The sequence below is a fragment of the Penicillium brevicompactum genome (genome assembly GCF_028827555.1).
Source record: "Penicillium brevicompactum strain IBT 35665 chromosome Unknown utg000003l_segment0_segment0, whole genome shotgun sequence".
NCBI lineage: Eukaryota > Fungi > Ascomycota > Eurotiomycetes > Eurotiales > Aspergillaceae > Penicillium > Penicillium brevicompactum.
Window position 1 is genome coordinate 2,268,433 of NW_026623206.1, and position 20,904 is coordinate 2,289,336.

General features: G+C 49.6%; 9 protein-coding genes across 9 annotated transcripts; 5 read left to right on the forward strand and 4 right to left on the reverse strand.

Moving 5' to 3' along the window:
- Positions 1 to 181: 181 nt before the first annotated feature.
- N7506_004745 (uncharacterized protein) lies at positions 182 to 1,155 on the reverse strand (the record flags this gene model as incomplete). The annotated part of the gene is made up of 2 exons (XM_056954039.1): positions 182 to 558; positions 615 to 1,155. Coding segments are annotated over 2 exons (918 nt in total), but the record flags the coding sequence as incomplete, so codon positions are not given.
- Positions 1,156 to 4,420: 3,265 nt separating this feature from the next.
- N7506_004746 (uncharacterized protein) lies at positions 4,421 to 4,705 on the reverse strand (the record flags this gene model as incomplete). The annotated part of the gene is made up of 1 exon (XM_056954040.1): positions 4,421 to 4,705. One exon carries the CDS (start codon positions 4,703 to 4,705, stop codon positions 4,421 to 4,423), a length of 285 nt encoding a protein of 94 aa, XP_056812929.1.
- Positions 4,706 to 7,177: 2,472 nt separating this feature from the next.
- N7506_004747 (ankyrin repeat domain-containing protein) lies at positions 7,178 to 8,269 on the forward strand (the record flags this gene model as incomplete). The annotated part of the gene is made up of 1 exon (XM_056954041.1): positions 7,178 to 8,269. One exon carries the CDS (start codon positions 7,178 to 7,180, stop codon positions 8,267 to 8,269), a length of 1,092 nt encoding a protein of 363 aa, XP_056812930.1.
- A 1,355-nt stretch (positions 8,270 to 9,624) lies between these two features.
- aspE (septin) lies at positions 9,625 to 11,221 on the forward strand (the record flags this gene model as incomplete). The annotated part of the gene is made up of 2 exons (XM_056954042.1): positions 9,625 to 10,070; positions 10,132 to 11,221. The coding sequence occupies 2 exons, from the start codon at positions 9,625 to 9,627 to the stop codon at positions 11,219 to 11,221; spliced, it is 1,536 nt and encodes a 511-aa protein (XP_056812931.1).
- Positions 11,222 to 11,841: 620 nt separating this feature from the next.
- anxc4 (annexin ANXC4) lies at positions 11,842 to 14,482 on the forward strand (the record flags this gene model as incomplete). The annotated part of the gene is made up of 3 exons (XM_056954043.1): positions 11,842 to 11,957; positions 11,981 to 14,114; positions 14,192 to 14,482. 3 exons carry the CDS (start codon positions 11,842 to 11,844, stop codon positions 14,480 to 14,482), a joined length of 2,541 nt encoding a protein of 846 aa, XP_056812932.1.
- A 223-nt stretch (positions 14,483 to 14,705) lies between these two features.
- N7506_004750 (uncharacterized protein) lies at positions 14,706 to 15,734 on the reverse strand (the record flags this gene model as incomplete). The annotated part of the gene is made up of 1 exon (XM_056954044.1): positions 14,706 to 15,734. The coding sequence occupies one exon, from the start codon at positions 15,732 to 15,734 to the stop codon at positions 14,706 to 14,708; it is 1,029 nt and encodes a 342-aa protein (XP_056812933.1).
- Positions 15,735 to 16,346: 612 nt separating this feature from the next.
- Positions 16,347 to 17,844, forward strand: N7506_004751 (uncharacterized protein; the record flags this gene model as incomplete). Its single annotated transcript, XM_056954045.1, has 3 exons — positions 16,347 to 17,355; positions 17,414 to 17,500; positions 17,567 to 17,844. 3 exons carry the CDS (start codon positions 16,347 to 16,349, stop codon positions 17,842 to 17,844), a joined length of 1,374 nt encoding a protein of 457 aa, XP_056812934.1.
- A 71-nt stretch (positions 17,845 to 17,915) lies between these two features.
- On the reverse strand, positions 17,916 to 18,646 carry N7506_004752 (uncharacterized protein; the record flags this gene model as incomplete). The annotated part of the gene is made up of 2 exons (XM_056954046.1): positions 17,916 to 18,547; positions 18,592 to 18,646. 2 exons carry the CDS (start codon positions 18,644 to 18,646, stop codon positions 17,916 to 17,918), a joined length of 687 nt encoding a protein of 228 aa, XP_056812935.1.
- Positions 18,647 to 19,786: 1,140 nt separating this feature from the next.
- N7506_004753 (fungal specific transcription factor domain-containing protein) lies at positions 19,787 to 20,368 on the forward strand (the record flags this gene model as incomplete). The annotated part of the gene is made up of 1 exon (XM_056954047.1): positions 19,787 to 20,368. The coding sequence occupies one exon, from the start codon at positions 19,787 to 19,789 to the stop codon at positions 20,366 to 20,368; it is 582 nt and encodes a 193-aa protein (XP_056812936.1).
- Between the last annotated feature and the right edge of the window lie 536 nt (positions 20,369 to 20,904).

The window sequence follows — 20,904 nt, forward strand, 5'->3', positions numbered from 1 at the left end:
TAGCCGCTTTGGCTCCTAGTTTTTTTCAAAAGTGATCGGATTCATGGAATTATTCAAAACTATTCGCTGTTGAGAAAAAGTCTATCATATGTGCAAAACTCCAAAACCCGAATAAAACATGCAAAATTTGAAGCTACACAGGTGTGTGAGCGATGGGAAATGTAGAACCAACACTCGTACAGGTTGTGATTTCCTCACTTTGATGGTCACAATGCTTTGCGTCATCTTTGTTTGCGCAGCTGGCCTCAACATCCCCCTCTTCTTGTAAATATCGTTGTTGGCGACGATGCATCCTCCAGAAAACAATACTTCCATGTACCTGCGCTGCGGAAAACGCAATATGCAAAAGTGGAGTCACCACTTTGAAAGCCAAGCGCCATTGACTCCACAAACTACCAAACAGCCACATTGTCACAATAGTCTCACAGAGCGTTCCCGTTGCTGTTGTGAAGCAAGATAAAAGGAACACGCGACTGAGGAATCGATGGCGATCGGGGAAAACACGATACAGGATGATGGCGACATGTGGAAAGAACTCGGAGATGATATCGAAAGCGCCTACAGAGAAGTAAAGTCAGAACCCCGATGCCAGACCCCAGAAACAAACAACTTACCCCAGACGGTGCACAGGATGAACTCAATGTAAGCATCCTGCTCGCGTAAAGACCTCAGACTGATCGCGATAGCCGCCTGGCCAATCAGGATCGTGCCCATGTGATGCAGGACCGCCACTGGTGACAGCTTGGCGCGGTAGATCAACTCGAAAATATACATGCCGATCAACATCTGGGCGACAACGACCAGCATATCTCCCAGTGTGACCGGTGATCCCTTGGCGAAAGGCGTCTGGAAGCGCCCACTACCAAATGTGACGCTGACAAATGGGTATGCGGCGACGATCAAGATGATGAGCTTTGTGACACCTGCGATGTGGTGATTGATGAAGCCTCGGCGGTTCAATTCGGTCATGTCTGTGTAAATGCTGCCATATATGCGGCGGATGAGAAAGCCTTCCAATACATAGTAGCGAATCAAGAAAAAGATAACGAGTGTGATGGAGATAATGAGTGCTGAGAAAGGGGCTAAGACTGAGATCGGGCCCAGTTTCTTTGACCCAAGTGCTATCTCGTGTACATGCCTCGATGAGAGATTCATGTTGAGGTGGGCGAGGAGGTGGGCGAGGAAGGGAGTGGAATGGCCTACGATGTGGCCAAGGTTGAATATCAACAAGAAGAAAGAGCGATATGAGATCCTCTATGTGTGCATGGCAGTTGGATATGAAGTTGCGGTCAAAGGAGTGGAAGAAGAAAAAGTGGCCTGGAGACGAGTGGGAGATGGGGGCGAGCAACAGGGCTCGGGGGTGTAACTATATGAGTGATTGACTCGCTACTGTGTGAATATCACCGGGCAATAATAGAAATACGATGTGGGCCACTGTATTTTTAGGCCACGACCCGTGAAAATATCTATGTCTGTATTTCAATCTGACTGATATTCAATTTGAGGCTCATGGCCCCAATTGACCAATTCCGCGGTGGATTATGAGCTCTCTAAATAACAGAAAATATAATTTGCAGTAGCCCATTATCACACCTTCAATCGCCAGAACATAATGTACAGAATGAAAAGTTTCATTGGAATTGAGAGAAAACACAAAAGTCCCAGTGTACTTCCGGGGTAAACCTCCGCACTACCATCGGAAGAAAAGCCCTCATGCAAACCCTGTCAGTCATGTTCTGTACCAATCAGAAGAGAAGGAATGGCCCAAAGTCCCAGTATAAGGGGAAAATTAGTCTGAGCCAAGCTTTGCGTTTAGGTGGATTCGCGCGGGAAACCGAACCTTCGAAGCTTAACCTGGTGGGGCGCCTGTCGCTGGTTGGCTCTACGAATTTCTACTGGTTCCTCTCCTCAACCCTGTTTCAGGCAACACAATTCAATTATTGCGTTGCCTGCAGGGAATTCCGCCCTACCTGTACTAGAACTTGGGTTTGGGCTTGAGATTTGTGTGGGATTTGACCGATGGCCGCTAAACAATCAGGTTGCCTGAATATCAATTGCCTTCAGATGGGCTAAAATCGACACGTGCGATGTACCAATGGTCTGGAGAAGTGTATCACAATGGTCCGTGTAACCTGAACCTCCCCGACATAGGTACAGTGGCTTCATGTTCTCAATTGATCAAGTCAGCCCTGACCTCTCTATAGCTGGACCTTAGTTCGAAAACCGAAAGACCGGAAAATTTGGAGATTTGAATCTTCCCAGGTGTCTGTGGGCCTGAAGCCCACCTCAAAGTAAAAAATTCCCCATCTTATGCACAGGTGAAACATCTTATGCACAGGTGAAACATTTATAGGACCTTTCGCCTCGGCCTACGCGAGAGCAGCCTTGGAGCATCGAAGTCCACGGTTCCGTCTTTGCAGCTCACTTAGGGTATCGCTCTTTTACGTGTTGGCCAAGCCCCCTGCAACGTTCATGCAGAATTTTTCAACTACGAGTTTACTCTACTCAACACTGACTTTGTCCTGGGGCCATGGGTTGAGATCCACAATTGACAGTATGTCAATAGCACCGTTGTCTCAAGTCTTTGCTCATTCACCATACTAATGAGGCGAGTTATGAAAAGACAATATTTTTACTAAGCATTGACTACTTAATGAACCTTTTTGCTAAAGATTCCCTGGCCAGATAAGATGGAGGAAATTCCAGGTCCCCGAAAAGCTTCATTCCGCAGCACAGTTGAAACTCCGAACTCTATCATTCCAACCAAGCGGGGAGAGATTTTCATATCCCGGGTAATGCACTTGAAGCTCTTGTCCATGACAATTTTCTTCCCTATGATTTCAATAAAGTCAGTAACGGTTACAGGTAACAGGTAACACAGAACGGATTCATACGTGTAGAGGGTACACCAACTACCGCGGTCAGCACCGGCAGCAGAAACCCCCCGATCGCCAGAGGGGAATTGATTGTTGATGGTAGCTTATTTATATTGTCAGCGCAGGTCAAAGATACTTCGGCTATTCATGTGGTTACTTACTACATCTTCCGAATGGCTCGGTATAGTGAACACAGTATCCTCGGAAACCGGCGTTTTCGCATAGATACAGCCCGCCATTGGCGGTGGGGTTGATGAATACATGCTCGGAGGTTTTTGTTTGGCTGGTATCAGGGCTATTGGTCAAAATTGCTTGGTCGCAGGGAAGAGCCGCGACAGAAAGCACAAGGGAGAGAAGAGTTGGAATGCTTTTGTAGAAATGCATTGTTGGGAATTTGAAGTCGACTGAGAAGCTTGACTTTTTCTTCTTTTGGAGTTGAACTATTTTCTTTGTTGATCAAGATGATGAAGAGAATTATTTCAATCGTAGACGAACCTCGTCGAGCTTTAAGTATTCATCTTGAGCCGTCAAAGCTGAAGACGTATCTCTATCCTCGGATTTGACCGTAGGTGCCAAGAATCTAGAGGTGGCCATCACTCCACGATACCTATCCTGTACCTCGCCGAGTGAGATGCAATGCGTCACGCAGTCAGATTAATATATGCCACGTCGGCTCTATACGAAGTCGGGTCGGATAACTATACTTTTAAACATGCAGATGATTGACCTGGAAAGCTTGGCATGCTCTGCCAAGCACTGCTTTTCTGGCGGACTAGGCTGAATCCAGGCATATTAGTGACGATCGCTGAAGTCCGGAGTATTGCCCCGCATGAAGTTGACAACTCAAGACAATCTGCCCGCTCTTGGCACTGTTGTTGAGTCTTCACCAATGTCTGATGAGATCAAGATTGAAATTGTCTTGAAATTTTCATTGCCTCTGCTGCTCATTGATTTCTCAATACTGCCTGGGAAATGTGTTTCATGGTAGCGTCCACGGGTATCCTTCGAGCGAGATTGATCGGGTCGGTTTGATTCCACTAGATCTTGGCGAAACAAGAAGCATTTTTCGTATCTCTTACTTTTTGGTACTGGGTACAAGCTACGGAGTACTTTCAAGGTTGGGACTCATGCAATTGATCCTTCTGATTAATGCGCTCACCTGCATAAGAGGCGCTTTCGGTCACAGAATGTACCACTGCCATTGGCACACAATCTGATTTGTCGACACTTGAAACGCAGAGATGTCACCTTGTTTGGGAGGTGATGCAACTTCTTGCTTAGTATTCGTGCGGCTCTGAACATACCCTATCGCTTAGAATTAACCGATGTAAACCTTGGAAATGATCGCATATGAAATGGGTACCGGCATACTGTGAAGAGGTTAGGTATGGTCTATTTGTCTCTGGTGGAAAATATCCGCATCAAGCTTCCTGTGTTGCCTTATTCCTCTCACAGGGCAGATAATCATGTAAAAGCACCGTTCGACAGAATCGGCCTTCCTTTCTCATGCGACAATGCCCGCCCGCCTGTCAAATGAGCTGCACTTAACTATCGTCCATACCGAGGAGATTAAGGAAGCCAGGAAGCTCTTCCATCCTCAGTGCTTCTGTAAATCCGCCGGCAGCATTTTCCTTAGTACTAATCCGGTGAGGACTGATGAGATTGTCCGCTACTGCGTCCCGTATGAAGAAATAGCGTACATAGAGCCCTGATGTCGACTTCCTGGTGATCTCTTGGTGTAGAATGATCTCCGTATTGACTGAGTCCGTGAAGATTGGGGATCTTCCATATTGGGCAATCGCATTGACACAGCGATCTTCTTGAACCATTGCGCATCTCTTATTGGCTGGCCCAAAGCGCACCACTCTGCTGAGGTTGACGAAGTGGCACACACCGTTTGCACTCTCGGAAATTCAGGAAATGTGGGGCGGAGCTTGGGCGTCCCGATTGGATCAGTGGAAGTGTGTAAACAAATGTGGTGCTGATGGTCCAAATCAGCGGGAGGCGCTCAAACATGATAGCAGAAGCAGATCCAGACTCGCATTGCACACTGAGTGGGTGTGCTTTTTCGACCTCGGTGGCGGCTTCATGTATATGTGCTCAGGATAAAAGTGCCGAGGCCCTCATCGCAGTAGACACTGTGATCCTGCCTTCTCGAAAGTTTGCTGGATAAGATCCAATGTAGTAACTACTCCCAGTCAGTTGTGTAAGCCTTTTGTTCACCATGTCCCAGATTACCTACTAAGTTTCGAGAGAAGAGCAAGACTCTGCCCCGAGGCCATCTCGGTATATTCACCATCGTGTCTTGAATGTAGGCACCTTTCCACATCCTTGACGCTGAGTTCCCAGGTCGCGCGTTGAATCTCGAGTTATGTGAAGTCAGGTTTCGATATCCTTTGCGCAGGTGGGAGGAGCCTTTGTCCACGAGTCGCAAGATAAGTTCCTCAGATCTATATCAGATAATTTGTCCCTCAATAGCGAAGTGTCGGCCGAATTTAGTATGAGTCCTACCGACCACGTACCGGAAGCATTCGCCACGTTCGTATCGGATTTCGTCCAGATGAGCGTCACGAGGGCCCTAGCTGTCGACCTGCCAGAGCGTTTGTGTTTGGATTCACGACAGTCCACGAAAATTCATACTTTCAGACAAGTGGAGCGGGGCTTCACTCGGCGAACCTTGTTTATTATAACGTTCCCTTTATCACTTCTGCAATCGGGCCTTGTGTGTCAGTCTTCTTTGACTCAACCTTTGTGCCATAGGCCAACGACTTCGGAGTCATTCAGTTGTACCAGAATATGATGGTGGCAGTCAGTCGCGTGAATGCTCGGCGAGTATGAATTCTCAACTTGATCGAAATGAGGTGAAAGTGAGATGGAAGTGAGGTATTAGTGTGGATAAATTCCACCGTGTAGTCGCGGACATGCAGCTATCCTTCTTATATAGTCCCGCGACCTCGGGAGAGATCAAGAATTCCCGGGAATGAGGAAAGCTCGGCAACTCCGGCTCATTGGGGAAGGTACCAACGAGGCGTCGAGACTGCCCGGTACAACGTGTGTAAGACCCCTTTAACAGCCAGTGACTGGCTACGCCCAGATTGCAGAAATTTTGAAGAAGTAAGAAGCAGACTATGAGGAAGCAGAAGTTCAAAAATGATTAATTCATATAGAAAGGGTCTGTGGGGAATTAAATGCTCCAAAACTGGGCGCGCAAATGAGAAGTAATTGCGGCCACGCAAACGGGCAAAAGAGCAACGTTGCACAATGAAGCAGCACACTAGCTGCGGAAATTGGTTGCTCAATGAATACCGAGGTTACCAGAGGTGCTTATTGATGCTTGGGATGTAGCACTTCAACTAATCAGGAGGTTTAAATGAATGCACTTGAATGTACCGGTAATAAATCGCACTGGTCGTAGACGAAGTCGAAAAGAGACTCGATTTCAACTCCTCATTCACTTCACGTAAATTTATCGAATGATGGGTTTTGACAGGCATCTGGTGAAGTTTGTTGGCGTTGTTCGAAGCGTTCGCATCTCTTCCGGCGACCTGGAAGATGTCGCGAGTGCGGTCTATCAAGATCACTAGTGCAGCGTTTCACTCGAAGGAAGACAATAAAAGTGTGTTATAAGGCCACCAATATAAGATTTGGAGTAAACACCCACATGTAGATGAACCAGGCTCGGGATCCTGAAAACATCTCAGCGTGAGACAAAGCCTAGTGACTTGAGCTCAGAGTCAAGTTAGGTTATTGGACGCTCGGCGGGGCGAGATTTAGCCCTATGTAGGGATAGTCTTATACCTGTCGGCAGCAGCAGTTACCTGGTTTGTAGGGTCTCCGTGCTGCTAGATAATTGTATATCGGGAGCTTCCCTCTCTTCCTTCCTCCTTCCTTCTCGTCTCCTATGATATAAGTTTTGAACCATCTGTCATAATCTCTAGGCTAGAAGAGAGAGATTATCAATTCGGAAGCTTTTCGGGTCTTGAGACCAACCTACTATAACGATATTTTTACTATTGCTATATAAAAAAGTTAAGATGTACTGCCTGGATATAGCAACACTGATTTTGATAAAAATAAATACCACTTGCTCATGATTGTCGTGAGATCTTCCGCTGAGGACCGTAAGTATTGTTTTGACAAATAGTCCAATCAGAATGAAGATGTAACGAACATCTGGCAAGATCTTCGCCCCTTTTAATTTTTTTTGGAGCCCGCGTCTACATCTGTCTTTTGCATTATTTGACAAATGAAGACTTGTGAGATAACGCAACAGGATATCCAGATTAGTCCTCGAGTTCAATATGCCCACAAGACAGGTGCTTCCAAGTCCACTACTCGACCTCCCAATCGAGCTCCTCCTCATGATAGCGGACATTCTGAACACCCGAGACGTCAGCTCATTTCTACGCACTGCGCGAAGATATGCCGACATCCTCGATTCCCATCTTTATCAACGTGCGCGCACCCATATCTGCGCCGACGGAAATTCCGTCCTCGGATGGGCCGCAAAAAGGAATCAAGCATCTATAATCCGCAAGATCCTAAGCAAAACCAGTGATGCGCCAATTCCACTTGAAGAGAAAAGCAGAGCACTATGTCTCGCCGCAGAGGCCGGAACGAATTGCATCATCAAGCTTTTGGTGGATGCAGGTGCGGATCTATCGTCTGCGATACATATGGGAGAGGGTCAGACATATAGCGCACTGCAACTCGCTGCAGGAAATAGCCATGAAACAGTCGTCCATATGCTGCTAGGAATGGGGGCAGATATTGCTGTCACTAATTCAGGGCAAGAGACTGCTCTACACCATGCGGCCCGTGGTGGCCAAGAAAGTGTTACGAGACTGCTTCTAGAGAAAGGAGCTGATGTGGCAGCATTAACGATCAACCGAGAGACAGCACTCCATTATGCAGCTCAGTTTGGAAATGAAGCGGTGGTGGAGTTGCTCTTAGAGAAGGGAGTTGACTTAGAGGCAGCTTCATCAAATGGGCAAACAGCGTTATTCTATGCATTTGGTTTCGAGAATCCTCGCGGCGAGTCTGTTCTTAATCTACTTCTGGCGAAGGGTGCAGATGTGACTGTATCTGAACGTTTTCGGCACATGACACCACTACTCCTTGCTGCAGAGGATGGCAATGAATGGGCTGTTAGGTCACTTTTGGCGAATGGGGCGAACGTGATGGATCGTGATATTCTGGGACATACGACACTGCATATAGCGGCCGAGTCTGGGAATGAAGCAGTTGTAAAAATGCTACTCGAAAAAGGGGCGGATGTTTCCGCTGTTGTGGTTGAAGAAGATGATACACCACGGAACTTTGCAGAATGGAGTGGCAATGAAGCAATTGTAAGACTTCTAGAGGAGGCAGCTACGCAATGTGTGAAAAATTAGCTTGAAATACTATCAGTCGCAATATGTACAGAGTACATGTAGCCAAGTCGAGCTCAGTAGTGCAGGCGAGGGTATCATTCAAGGTGATATAATACCACGACCAACACCAACACTGAGGGCGCTTGGGCTGTAAAGGGGCTCGCCCTCGTGTTGTTCGGGAAAGAGGGGCAAATTAAATAGTTCATCCCATCCCGCGCCGTTCCATGGTACTCGGTGTCGAGCTCGTCTTACCCGAGGCTGATCGCAGGTTCAAGATTGATAATAAGAATCCGTACCTGCCCAGGGCCTGAATGGGGGCTAGTTTCTTTTGAGATACGGTTATTAAAATTTGGGAATGATATACATGAGTCTGGAGCATTGGGAGATTGCCTTGGAGACTTAAAGATCGTCCTGGTAATCTTATTATTTCTTTTGATGAGGCTAAAAGTCATGGCGACTACAATCCGCAAGTCACCTGGGCTGGGCATTTTGAACAGCTGAGCTCAGCAAGATTAGGTCAGCAGGTGGAGACATCAACGGCTGACGTGCACGTGCCCGCACGAGGAGGGCCACGAGAGGGAAAAGCAACGTGCAGCTAAATGAGATAAATGACAATTCACTTGTTCTTCCCAGAAAGAAGTTAGCAGTACGAACTCATTGCAGATTCTGGGAGCCAAATTCGACAGGTCTCGCTTCATCCCGTAAAGAAGAGATCCTACCACTTCCCGTCTGGCTCTAGTCGCTCATTGGCGTGGGAGGACCAGACACCCAAGCTCCATGTGGAGACGAACGGGGGGCTCTGGGCTCTCGGATTTGACGATGCTTCGGCGCCTGTTTTTTTTTGTTATTTGGACATTTTGGTTACCCCTGAATCCAATCAGAATTTCCCTTGGATCGCCCTGGAGAACTTCCCCTGTAGCTGTGAATTGACTTCCTTTCATTCTCTCATTCTCTCATTTCTCCAAGCGCCGCTGTTGCTGGACGCTGTGAGCAGGCCCATTTCGCAATTTGCAAGAAAAAAAGAACCCAAAAAAGCCGCCAAAAAGAGGAAACTTTGTTCTAAGTCCCAATTTCAATTCGATCGCCCACTGGTTGGGAATCCTTCTATCTTTTCTCCTGAGCTGTAACAGGTGACAAGTTTCGGCGCAGTTTCAAATTGCTCTGAAGTTGTACATTTTATTGGTTTATTTGTAACCTGGTGTCGAGATCTGTACGGAGTATTTCCAGTAAGTGATCCCCTGGAGGTTGAAGATGCGAGATGCGAGATGCGCGATGGAGATAGTCCAAATGAGGGCAATCAACATGAAACGTCAAACACCCGAAAGGAGAAGAGAAAAAGGAACGTGACCTAATGTGAAAAAAAAAGAAAAGGAGCAATGGCAGCCCCAACTGCACGCCTGCCTGAACCGGACCGCCGCACCTCCCTCGGCTTCCTTCGTCGTTCTAAATCCACCGAACCTCTCGGCGAACGCAAGTCGTCTGGTTCCCGCCGGAAGAAGACTGCCATGGAAGACGAGATGCGCCGTCAGCGCGAGTCTTACGCCCCCAAAGTCCCTCCCCGCTTGCCTGATTTCTCCCCCGCTCCCGAGCTGGAAACCTTTGGCGGCGAAGAACGCGATAAGATCGACCCTGCTCCCATCTCTCGCCCCCAGTCCGGTTTCGCCGCTTCGCCCACCATGACCGGTTCAATTACCAATGTGATTGATCCCTACGCCCGCACGGAGAGCATGACCCATCGCGGCCGTTACAGCTACGCCAGCACCAACAGCACCGTCAACAGCCCACGCCGTGTGCGCCGTCGCAAGGACCCCACCTCCTACAAGTAAGTTGCGAGATAGAGATACATCTCTGCTTGGAGCAGCTTGGCTAACTCCCAGCTCTAGTGTCCTCGTCATCGGAGCCCGGAACTCGGGCAAGACTTCGTTCTTGAACTTCCTCCGCTCGGCGCTCACCATGCCCGCTCACAAGCACCCATCACGCAGCCCGGAAGAGATCGAGGAACTGGAGCGTCAGACTTCGGCTTGGGAAGGCTTCACCTCGCAGTACCTCGAGACCGAATTCGATGGAGAACGTGTTGGACTGACCCTGTGGGACTCGGTGGGTCTGGAGCGCAACATCGTCGATCTGCAGCTGCGGGGCGTTACAGGTTTCCTGGAGAGCAAGTTTGAGGAGACCCTCGCCGAGGAGATGAAGGTTATTCGTTCCCCCGGTGCCCGCGACACTCACATCCACTGTACCTTCCTCCTGCTGGACCCCGTCCGTCTCGACGAGAACATCGCCGCCGCCGAGCGTGCTGCGAAGGGGACCCCCAACGCCTCGGATAAGCCTATCTGTGGCGTTTTGGACTCTGACCTGGATCTGCAGGTCTTGCGCACGGTGCTGGGGAAGACCACCGTTGTGCCGGTCATCAGCAAGGCGGACACCATTACTTCGGCTCACATGCAGTATCTCCGCAAGGCGGTTTGGAACAGCTTGAAGCAGGCCAACATCGACCCCCTGGAGATTTTGACATTGGAGGATCAAGAGGAGTACAGTTCTTCGGAGAGTGCCGACGAGGATGAGGAAACAGGCGCCAATGGTGAACCTACCAGCCCGGACACCGCCACGGAGGCAAAGATTCCCAGATCGCCCTCGCAGCTGAGCGAAGGCACCCGCAGCCAGGCCGCGAACCAGCACGTTCCCTTCTCCATCCTGTCGCCCGACCCGCACTCCCTCGCTGCGGGTGACCAACCCGTGGGACGACGATTCCCCTGGGGATTCGCAGACCCTTACGATGCCGAGCATTGTGACTTTGTGCGCCTGAAGGACTCCGTCTTTTCCGACTGGCGCTCCGAACTGCGGGAGGCCAGCCGCGTGATCTGGTACGAGCGCTGGAGAACCAACCGCCTCAACCGCAATGGACAGCCGGTGCCTCAGAAGCAGCAAAACTACGGTGGCCGCATGGGTCCAGGTGATGGTCGTCGCACTCGTTAACCTTTTGTCTCTTTTCTTCGCATTTCTCTTCCCGCACATACCCCATTCTTCGCGGCCTCACGGCTTCTTTTCTATGTCATACCTATCAGCTTCGTTTCTTTTTTGACAAAATGTGTCTCTATCCCCCTTCTCAGAATTTGTAGTGCTGTGTTTTTACTGTTCGCACTAATTTGACTGAAATTATATTATAATCAAGTCAGAGTACGGAGTAGATTGCTCAGGCACAATGTAACGAAAGATGTCCCTCGGCTGAATTTACAATCTCACTGGTGCATTGACCCAAAGAGGAGCTGGCGGCTGAAGAGCGACGATCTCAAGCTCAGCGACTACTTCGAGCCAATGAAAGTCATTTGTGCTTTGGGGGCCGGCGCTGAAGAAGTAATGCACTAGCTCTTACTTGCAATACGAGCCGCCACTTCTCTTCTTCTCGTTCCCCTTTTTCTCACTTCTCGATTCGCTCAGGACGGTCATGGCTTGAACGGCGCATCGCACAAAACTCACTCTTCTTTTTGTGTGACACCGTCTGAGACCGCAGAAACAAAAACCAACTTGAAGCAAAAACCAGAACAAAACAGTGAACAGCCGAATAGTCGAAAACAAAACAAACAAATATCCGAACCATGTCACTCTCAGTGAACGACCCACGGTCGCGCCGCTCCAAATCCCCTGGTCGCGAACGGTCCCGGTCGCGCGACAGCCGAGTCCCGTCTCCATCCCCCGCTCCCGCTCCCCAGCCGTACCAACCTCATCTCGCTACAGCCCAGACGAAGAAGCAGAGATCGAGCGCCAATACAAACTCATCACCGACCACCGCAATGCCACAACCGAACCCCGAACAATCTCCAGGGCCCCCCGCAGCCCCGCCCGCTACGACGTGAACCGCTCCAGCTCAGACGAAGACAGACGTCGCGCCGACCGCAATGAGAGATCTCGTCGTCGCGAAGATCGCTACGACCATTCCGACGACGACCGCGCTCGTCGCCAATATGTATCCGCACCCGCGCCCGCGCCTCCCGTCTCCGCACAGATCCCATCTTCAACGCGCCATCGCAGACGCTCCCCCGATCGCGGCAGTCGCGTAGATGACTCCGACAGCTCTGTCGATGATGAATTGGCATATGGTGACGCGCCAGGTGCTCATCCGAGTTATGCGCGTCCTTCGAAATTCAATTATGCCAAGCCTGCGCCCATGGCACCCGTCCAGCCCCCGCGTCCTACTCAGTCTCAGCCCTATCCCGGCGCGGGAACCGATTGGGCTGCGGTGCCTGAGTGCGAGCGCCCGGGCTTCGTGCCGCCTTCGTCGCATGCGGATACGGCTTCCATGCCTGGTGCTTTCCCGCCTGCTTCGGGTTTTGCTGAGGCGGCTGGTGTGCCCGCGCAGTTCGTGACGCCTGTTGCTCCGTATGTGTCTGGTGCGGGATATGCGCCGTCGCATTATCGGACGGCTTCGGCTAGTGAGGCGGGGTATCCGACTACTTCGGGTGCTTCGGGGTATGCGAATCCGGGTGTGTTTCAGTATGCGCAGGTCGATCCTAATGTTAAGTATACTTCGAAGGGGGCGGCTAAGCCGGCGTATACGGCTTCTGCTCATGAGCAATTTTCGAGGACGGCGCAGCAGCCTACTCAGGCTCAGGCTCAGGCTCAGGCTCAGGCTCAGGCTCAGTATCGGCAGCCGATGCAACAGGTGCAGCCGCACGCGCAGTCGCAACCTCAGCAGCAGCAGGATACGTACAGATACCCCTACGAGCCGCAGGTTGTGGAGATTGCGCCTGGTAGAGGTCATTCGGGAGGTCGTCCCCACAGCCACTCTGTTTCGTCGAACAGCCTGGCCGTGGCGGCCCCTACTCCAAGCCATGCAGGTCATCCCCCTGCTAGTCCGTTACTAGAGCCGTACCACGGTACATACCAGTCAATTTCACCAATGCCCTCTCCAATCGTGATTCCCTCGATCCGCGACGAGGACATCTCCGATCTGGAACCCCTCGACGGCGGCACCTCAACCTCTGACTCCAGCCGTCACAGGCGCCACCGCTCTCACTCATCCGTCGGCGAAAAAGACCACCGCAGCAGCAAGGATCGAAAAGACAGGAAAGACAAAGAGCGAGGCTCCGGCGACGAACGCCGCAGACCAGCCCACTCCCGTCTCGACTCCTCGTCCTCCATCGCCGACTCCACAGTCGTAATCTCTCCAACAACAGGCCGCAAACGCGTCTCCTTCTACGACGCCGCCGCCGACGCAACCGCAATGCAAGAAGCCCTCAACCACCGCACAATCGACAACAAACCCCTAATCCAAATCCTCCCCCGCCTCACCAGCGACGAAATCCTAACCCTCCGCCGCGAATACAAATCCCGCGTCCGCATGCAAGGAAAAGGAATTAATCTCGCCAAACACCTACGCCTGAAACTCGGTTCTTCGAATTTCGCTAAAGTTTGCTACGCCACTGCCCTCGGTCGCTGGGAATCAGAGGCATATTGGGCGAACTGCTATTACCAGGCTGGAACATCGCGTCGCGAACTTCTCATCGAGTCACTCATGGGACGCTCGAATGCCGCGATCCGAGAGATCAAGAGCTCGTTCCGAGATACGAGATACGATAATAGTCTTGAGCGATGTATGCGGGCAGAGCTGAGGGCTGATAAGTTCCGTACTGCTATTTTGCTTGCGCTTGAGGGTGGTCGGCAGGATGATCGTGATCCTCTTGATAAGAGGATGGTTATGCATGATGTGCAAGATTTGAATCATTCGCTTGTGCGGGGCGGCGAGACGGCTATGATTGAGATTATTGTGCTCAGGAGTGATGAGCATTTGCGTGAGGTTCTTCGCGTTTATGAGGATATGTATAGGCATAACTTTGCCAAGGCTATGATTCAGAAGTCGCAAAACCTGGTGGTATGTTTTTGTCACCTTTTCGTCTACTTTCCTCTCTTCTCTTTTGTTGGGGTTTTATCTGACGTCTATATCTACAGGGAGAAACACTCGCTCACATTCTCAATGGCGCGATTAACCGTCCCATGCGCGATGCCCTGCTTCTACACCAGGCTCTGCGGGAATCGCGCAGTGGTCGTGAACGCTCTGAGTTGCTGATCTCGCGACTTGTGAGACTTCATTGGGAGCCTAGACATCTGGCTTTGGTGAAGACGGAGTATCGGCGTCGATACCGCGAGCGATTGGAAGAGGCTATTGCGGAGGAGATTCTCTCTTTAAATGGTGGGCATGAATGGGGCGAGTTCTGTATTGAATTGGCGCGCAGTGCATGATAAACGAGTGCAAGATCGTGGCTTCTATTCTGCCTTTTCCAATCTAGAGTTATAGGTTTGCTCGGTGATGAGCTTGGTGCGGTTGGTATCTTAAACTATTCACTTTTCGTCTGTTTATGATAGCTTTAGATGTATACGTTTGGGTGCTGAGGCTGTTTTCTTTTCTGTCTGTATCCATCTTGACGAGGTTCCAATCTATCCATCTATTATGACAGTCCTTGCATCATACTCGTCTCTTCTTAAAGAAAATAGATCTCTCCTTCTTAAAGAGAAGAGTAGCCAAGAAATTAGCCCCCAAATGCGCAATAGCAATGAGGATGACAATGAACACAAGCAATATCGGCCCCAGAATCGAAAACACCGTAAACCCATACGAGGCATTCTGGAACGCCCCATTATACTGCAATCTCTCCGTAGCAAGCCCAACCTGCATCGCAGTCAACACGAGCGCAAAATACACCGTCATCGCCGTGATAGGCGTCAAATACGCATGAAACAACTCATCATACGTCTGATACTTGGATCTATACCCGCGCAGAACGCTACGCCGCTGACAAAAATAAATCTTATTCAGTCGACCGAGACGCAGCTCTCCAAATTGATACCGCCGATTAACACTATCCGGATTGATGATATCTGTCCGCAGCAAATTCCGTACAAGACCAGACCAAGCGATCCAGCTCAGTGATTCCGGAACAAGAGCATGCTGTTTCGCAATGAGGAAATCACTCGGATGCTCTATAAGAGCTATATACGAGCTCAAGAAGCCGAGGGCTAATTTACCCAGTTCGGCGCGCGGACAAGCGGTAGGGTTCGCAGCGAAGGTTTCTGTCCCGCTTGCGCTCCCGCTTGCGTTTCGCCAGGGACAACAGTCACTTTCATCGCGGTTGCATGCTAAGTGACTGGACCAGAAGCGAGAGTCGAGTAGGTAGGCGGGTAAAGGCTTGATGTGGATTCGTCGGCCGGGACCCCAGACTAGGTGCATGTCGACCTTTTCGTCGACGATGATCTGGCGCGAGACGGAGATTTGGTAATTTAGGGCTCGGGGCGGCATGGGGCGGCCTGCTAGCCAGAGCCATTTTTGGATGTTGTTTAGGCGCTGGACTGATAGGTCTTGGTGGAGGAATGTTGGGATGTCGTTGAGTGGGGCGTGGAACTCGTGCTTCTCGTCTCTGAATGAGGCGGGTAGGAGGTTTTCGAGTGCATCTTGTTCTCTTGTTGTTGGGCTGAGTAGATCTGTTATGACTGGCATTGTACAGAGTACAGCTCAGTGCCTGTGTGTGTTTTGTTGCTTACACTTGGCGTGAAGAGTGAGATTGTGAGATTGTGGCTGGGGATAGGGGTACATCCTGCACGTCGGCGCTACGATGCGGGCTAATCAGAAGCGAATGCGCCGCTACGAGAGTGACTTGGTGATTTCTCAAAAAAGTTTTTTCTACGTATAGGAAAACACTGAAAATGTCGCCGGCGCTGGGAGTTTGGCGCTTTGCTCGTTTTAGCCGCCCTCATCCCGGTGTTATACCCTCCACTAGTACTGCACGCGCCGAAATCTTATCACAAAGCGCTTCAACGCAGAATTTACATGTCCGATAGGCCAGACGCGGGGATCTGAGGCTCTAGCCGCCTGGGTATGCTCGGCGGGTATCTCCCGCTCCTTTGCCAGGCTAGCAAAGCTATAGCGTGGTAACGCTAGTCATGGGTTGTGTGTATTGTTGTCTTTTCTACGTTGCATGAGAGAATTCTGCGCTAATATAGGCAGGAAGTGTCCTACAATTAGAGTATAAGAATACTTTCATGTCCAACATCTGGGTTCGGAAACAATCCTCTCTAGCAATCGCCGAATCTTGATTCTCAACCATCCAACATGTCCAAATTCCCTAGCAGATGTTGGCACAAGAATCTTATCAAACAAACCAAGAATGGCCCTTCAAACTCCGACATCCTGGCCCCGGTCTTTGGCTCAACTTCCTCACGTCTACACTTGTCTGAGCTTCCTTCAGGCGGATTGATATCACCCAATCTTCCTTTGCTGGCAAAGGGTTATCGCCAAGTCCATGAACACTTCATAGGATCAGATCCCTATATCGACAACTCAGAGTTCTTCGGTGTCTACATTGTTGCACGACCAAACAGATGGCAGCGTCTGGTGACTACGCCATTTCAACGCTGTCACTGGTCTATCTATAGCCAAGGACATTACTACCACCTCTCTCAGGGTACTGCCACTCCTGGTGGACCCTCGATAACACTTCGAGATGACGACTATACAGCACCCCAAGACCTGTTGAAACGTCAACTTGCGCAGCCCTTCATCGCCTATCATATCGGAACGACCGACTACAGCCCATCCCACATCCACCAAATTGCACAATGGGTGGTCAAAAATATGAATGAAACCAGATCGTCTGTGACGAATCACCAGCAGTTCGTATGGGGACTCGGTGCTCGTATTATATGTGGCCCGAGAAATAGCACGGTCGTTATAGGTGACCTTTTGCAGCTTTCGGAGCAGATCTACCACCTTGAAACTCTTTCATCAGGCTCTTCTATTCCGAGTGGATTTGCAACTGGTATACTGCTGTCTGGTCCGACACGGCGGATTGATACCGCAGGAAAGAGGTTCCGGCTGAGGATCAAGATAGAGTCAAGCGCTCGAAGCTTGGAGTTCTGCTGGAAAGATGGAACATCAGGCGACATCGATTGGGCAATTCCCGAATACCACCCTTTGCTCAGACCGTTGGCTGTTACAAAACAGAAATCATTATTGAGTCTAATCAGGAAGATGACACCCATATTTCCCGCGATTCCGACTTTATTTCCTCAGCTGCACGATGGAGATTTGCCCTTTGCATCTATACATTCCTACAAGAATGGTAAGTGGACGAATAGATCCATCTTCTACAAGGGTGTTGACAAATTCTTTTTGTACAGAAGAACCTCACAGTGACCATCTCGAGCTGATTCCCTTCTTTGCCAACTTGTACTATATCCGCTCAACGAAGAAAATGACGCGAAAAGGTGAGAGAAGATAGCCTAGACACAAATGCATTGGGTAAACTTCTGCTAACAATCTACGGAGAACAGAGTTTCTGGGTCACGTCAATCAATTCATCGCTTCTAACACATCGAATATGACATACAACCGAGGATTTGAGACTGAGGTCTCACGCGAGATCCTGAAGCTGGGCTCGGTTTTGGGCAATATACCATCCCGCCCCGAAGTGTTGCGGCCAGATGATGATACTCTTGACAACACGGAAAAAGTTGATGATTGTCGGTTTTTCGACTCTCTGAGCTGTAACAGAGCTGGGCGAGAGGGGTTTTTGAGCCAGGTTTTTATCAATATGGAGACACTGACTTAGATATTCCTCTTTGGGCTGGTTTCGACGACTCGATTATTCAAATATATATGACGATGAAGATTGAAATTGATTTAGCTCCCGGGAACTAGCTCATCCACAGGAAGTCGGTTTTCCATGATATCATCTGCGTTTAACCAGTCCGTGGTATCAATTCTATGCTCAGCAGCCGCGGCATCAGGTACAATCCCTGCAGTTACATGACGTTTGATAAGTCTGCTTCGAGCAATATCGCGATCGACCTCAATAAACCAACACTCATTCATCAGAGCAGAAGCCAAGCTCCATGGCTCACTGTTCAAAGACAGATACAGCCCCTCAAAAATGACTACTTTTGATTGAGGTGAGATAGGAATATCATTGGCCACAGGGTCCTTGATTGAATGATCAAAGGATGGTGCGTAGATAGTAGGTGTATTTGTGGTCAAAGGTTCCCGGAGCTTTTGAACTAGTCGATGGAACGCTTGTCCATCAAAGGTAAATGCAGCACCTCGACGGTGAATTGCCGTCTTAGGATCTGGCATCGCTGCTAACTGTGCCCTCGATAGATGATAGCCATCCATTGGTATATATGCTGCGAGATCGGTGTTTTCCAATTGATTGAGATGATCGACAACTGCAGCAGCTAGGGTCGTTTTACCCGAGCCAGGGATCCCAGAAATGCCGATGAGAATTCTCGAGCTCTCGGGTTCCTGCTGGATGAAGCCTGGAAAATCAGTAAGGAAGTGTGAAAATGAACATGCTTCATACCTTGAACCTTTCGCGCAAGTCGGTCCACATGATCCGCGCTTGTCGAAATAGTCATTGTGAATAATCTTTGCAGGATATGCAAGACAAGCAGGACAAGCAGAACAGAATACTTTGCGACAATTTGTGGGAAATGGACAAGACAATATAAACAAGGCTCCAAGGCACCAAGGCCTCCAAAAACCCGGAGTTTCCCCGAAGTGGGTATTGCGACCTCCCACTTCGGCGAAGACACGGCACCGACATCCTGCACCTTTCATGTATTCAAACTCGCATCATGTCATCTGAAAATGGTAAGAAACTGGCGTAAGTGGTCAAACTCAACTGAACTCAATCCGGGTGATATGCGTCCCTTCTGACTTCAAACGTTGCAGGTGCTTGGTATGTCGCCAGCGAAAGGTGGCGTGCAACCGGAGTAAACCCCGCTGTGGTCTTTGCGAGAAAAATGGTTTCGACTGTGAATACAGGCCACGCGATCACCGCCCGGGACTGAGGGCGGGCTATGTGACGCAACTGGAACGACGTGTCGGTAAGAGAAATTTGGCTGCAAGTGGCTCGATTATCCAGGTCCACGATAGGCTCACATCTTCCCAGAGCACCTGGAGAGAAGAATGAACGACGTAGTCAGTCGATTGTCTCACGATTCATCCCAAAATGATGCAGAAATGGGTATCGTTCCTCCTTCGACCCCGCAGCCCCTTACCCAGTCAGATCATGACACCTTGGGCCCTTTAAACAGTCCACCATCGGACGTACATGTGCATCCTGGGGCAGTGACACAGCTATCGCAGATTCAGTCATCTCCACCGCTTGACTGGGCGTCGCACGATGTGTGGATGCAAAAGTATCAACACTGGTTCCCGATTCTACATCGCACTTCGGTAATTAATTCATTCTCCCGGCGAGAAGGTTTACACAAAGCAATTTTGGCTATTACGATGTGGGATATGGTTAGCATGCCATTGGATTGGATAAAAGCTCGATCACATACACTCTGTCAAGAAGTCATTCTTGATGCCATGACGGCTGTCAATCTTCGTTCAATTCAGTCATTACTTATACTATCGATACACTCCTGGGGAGAAGGGAAGTGGTCAGAGTATAGTAGTACAATTGCTATATGTAAAAGGTAATTTATATCCCCTGTCCTGGCACCTTCGCATATTTCACAAAGAGACTGAGTGCGCGTTTGAATAGAATGAGCGAGCAGCTGGGTCTCACAGCAACTTCTGCAGCAGATGGAATTCAGCCACCAAAGACATCCTTACAACCCGACGAGCATTTTGCCATCAATTCAGAAGTGGAGCGCGAAGAAGCCATGCGCGCCTTTTGGATGATCGAAATGCTAGATAGCATCTTTGCTTTAGGTGTTTCCTCGCAGGTGTCTGTCCCGGCTGTTCCACGCACTACCAGGCTTCCCTGCGGCGATAAACTCTGGGAATCAGAAGACTTGTTTCAACAGGAGCCCTCGCATCAAAACCTTCAGTACTCTTCAGGATTTTCCATGTGCATCAGCTTATGTACCACCGAGCTTGCTACCGTCAATCGCTTTCAACAGACAGTCCGAGATTCAAACGAAATAGCTGGTGGTTTAGAATGGCAAAGTGGCGCCCAAAGACTGGATGAACGTTTGACAATATGGCGAGAAGAATTCGTCGCTGCTGTCTTCCGGTTGATCAACACAGCATTCCCCGGGAATTCCCATGCTGAAATGGAGCCATTTATTGTCTTGACAAATTGCTTGCTCAACATGTGGGTTCAGAAACCTCCGATTATTTAGGCAACAGGGCAGCTAATCCAAAGGCTAATCTAAACAGGGGTCTCATCTCTTTATTACAGTCACAGTCTTCGATGCCAGAAGGCGTAGGTCCTGGTTCAGACCCAGTAAGTCAACATCACTCACCTGAAAATTCAACTTCTTATAATATACAGTGGCCATATGCCGATCATAGGTGTCAATATGCGTGCGAGAACATGGCAGCAAAGGTTCGCAGAATGAACGAAGACGAACTTAAAAATTGCAGTCCATGTCTGATCCTACCAATTTTTATTGCTGCTCGCTTTTACATCGGTATACACCCCCCCCCCTTTGATCCATGCGATCCTTGAGCTTATCGTCTCCAGTGCACACAAAATGTTTACAGGCAGATGTCTCGGTTAACTTGCATTCCTTAGCGTTTGCTCTACACATTTGTAGCGAGCGCTGGGAGCTGGCAAAGTTATTTGAGTTAGTAATCCGGACAGCCGTGGCAGAGCATCGTACACCTATCCTTGAGTCGGCACTTCCTTGGGAGTTTTATGATTTACAATTTTCAG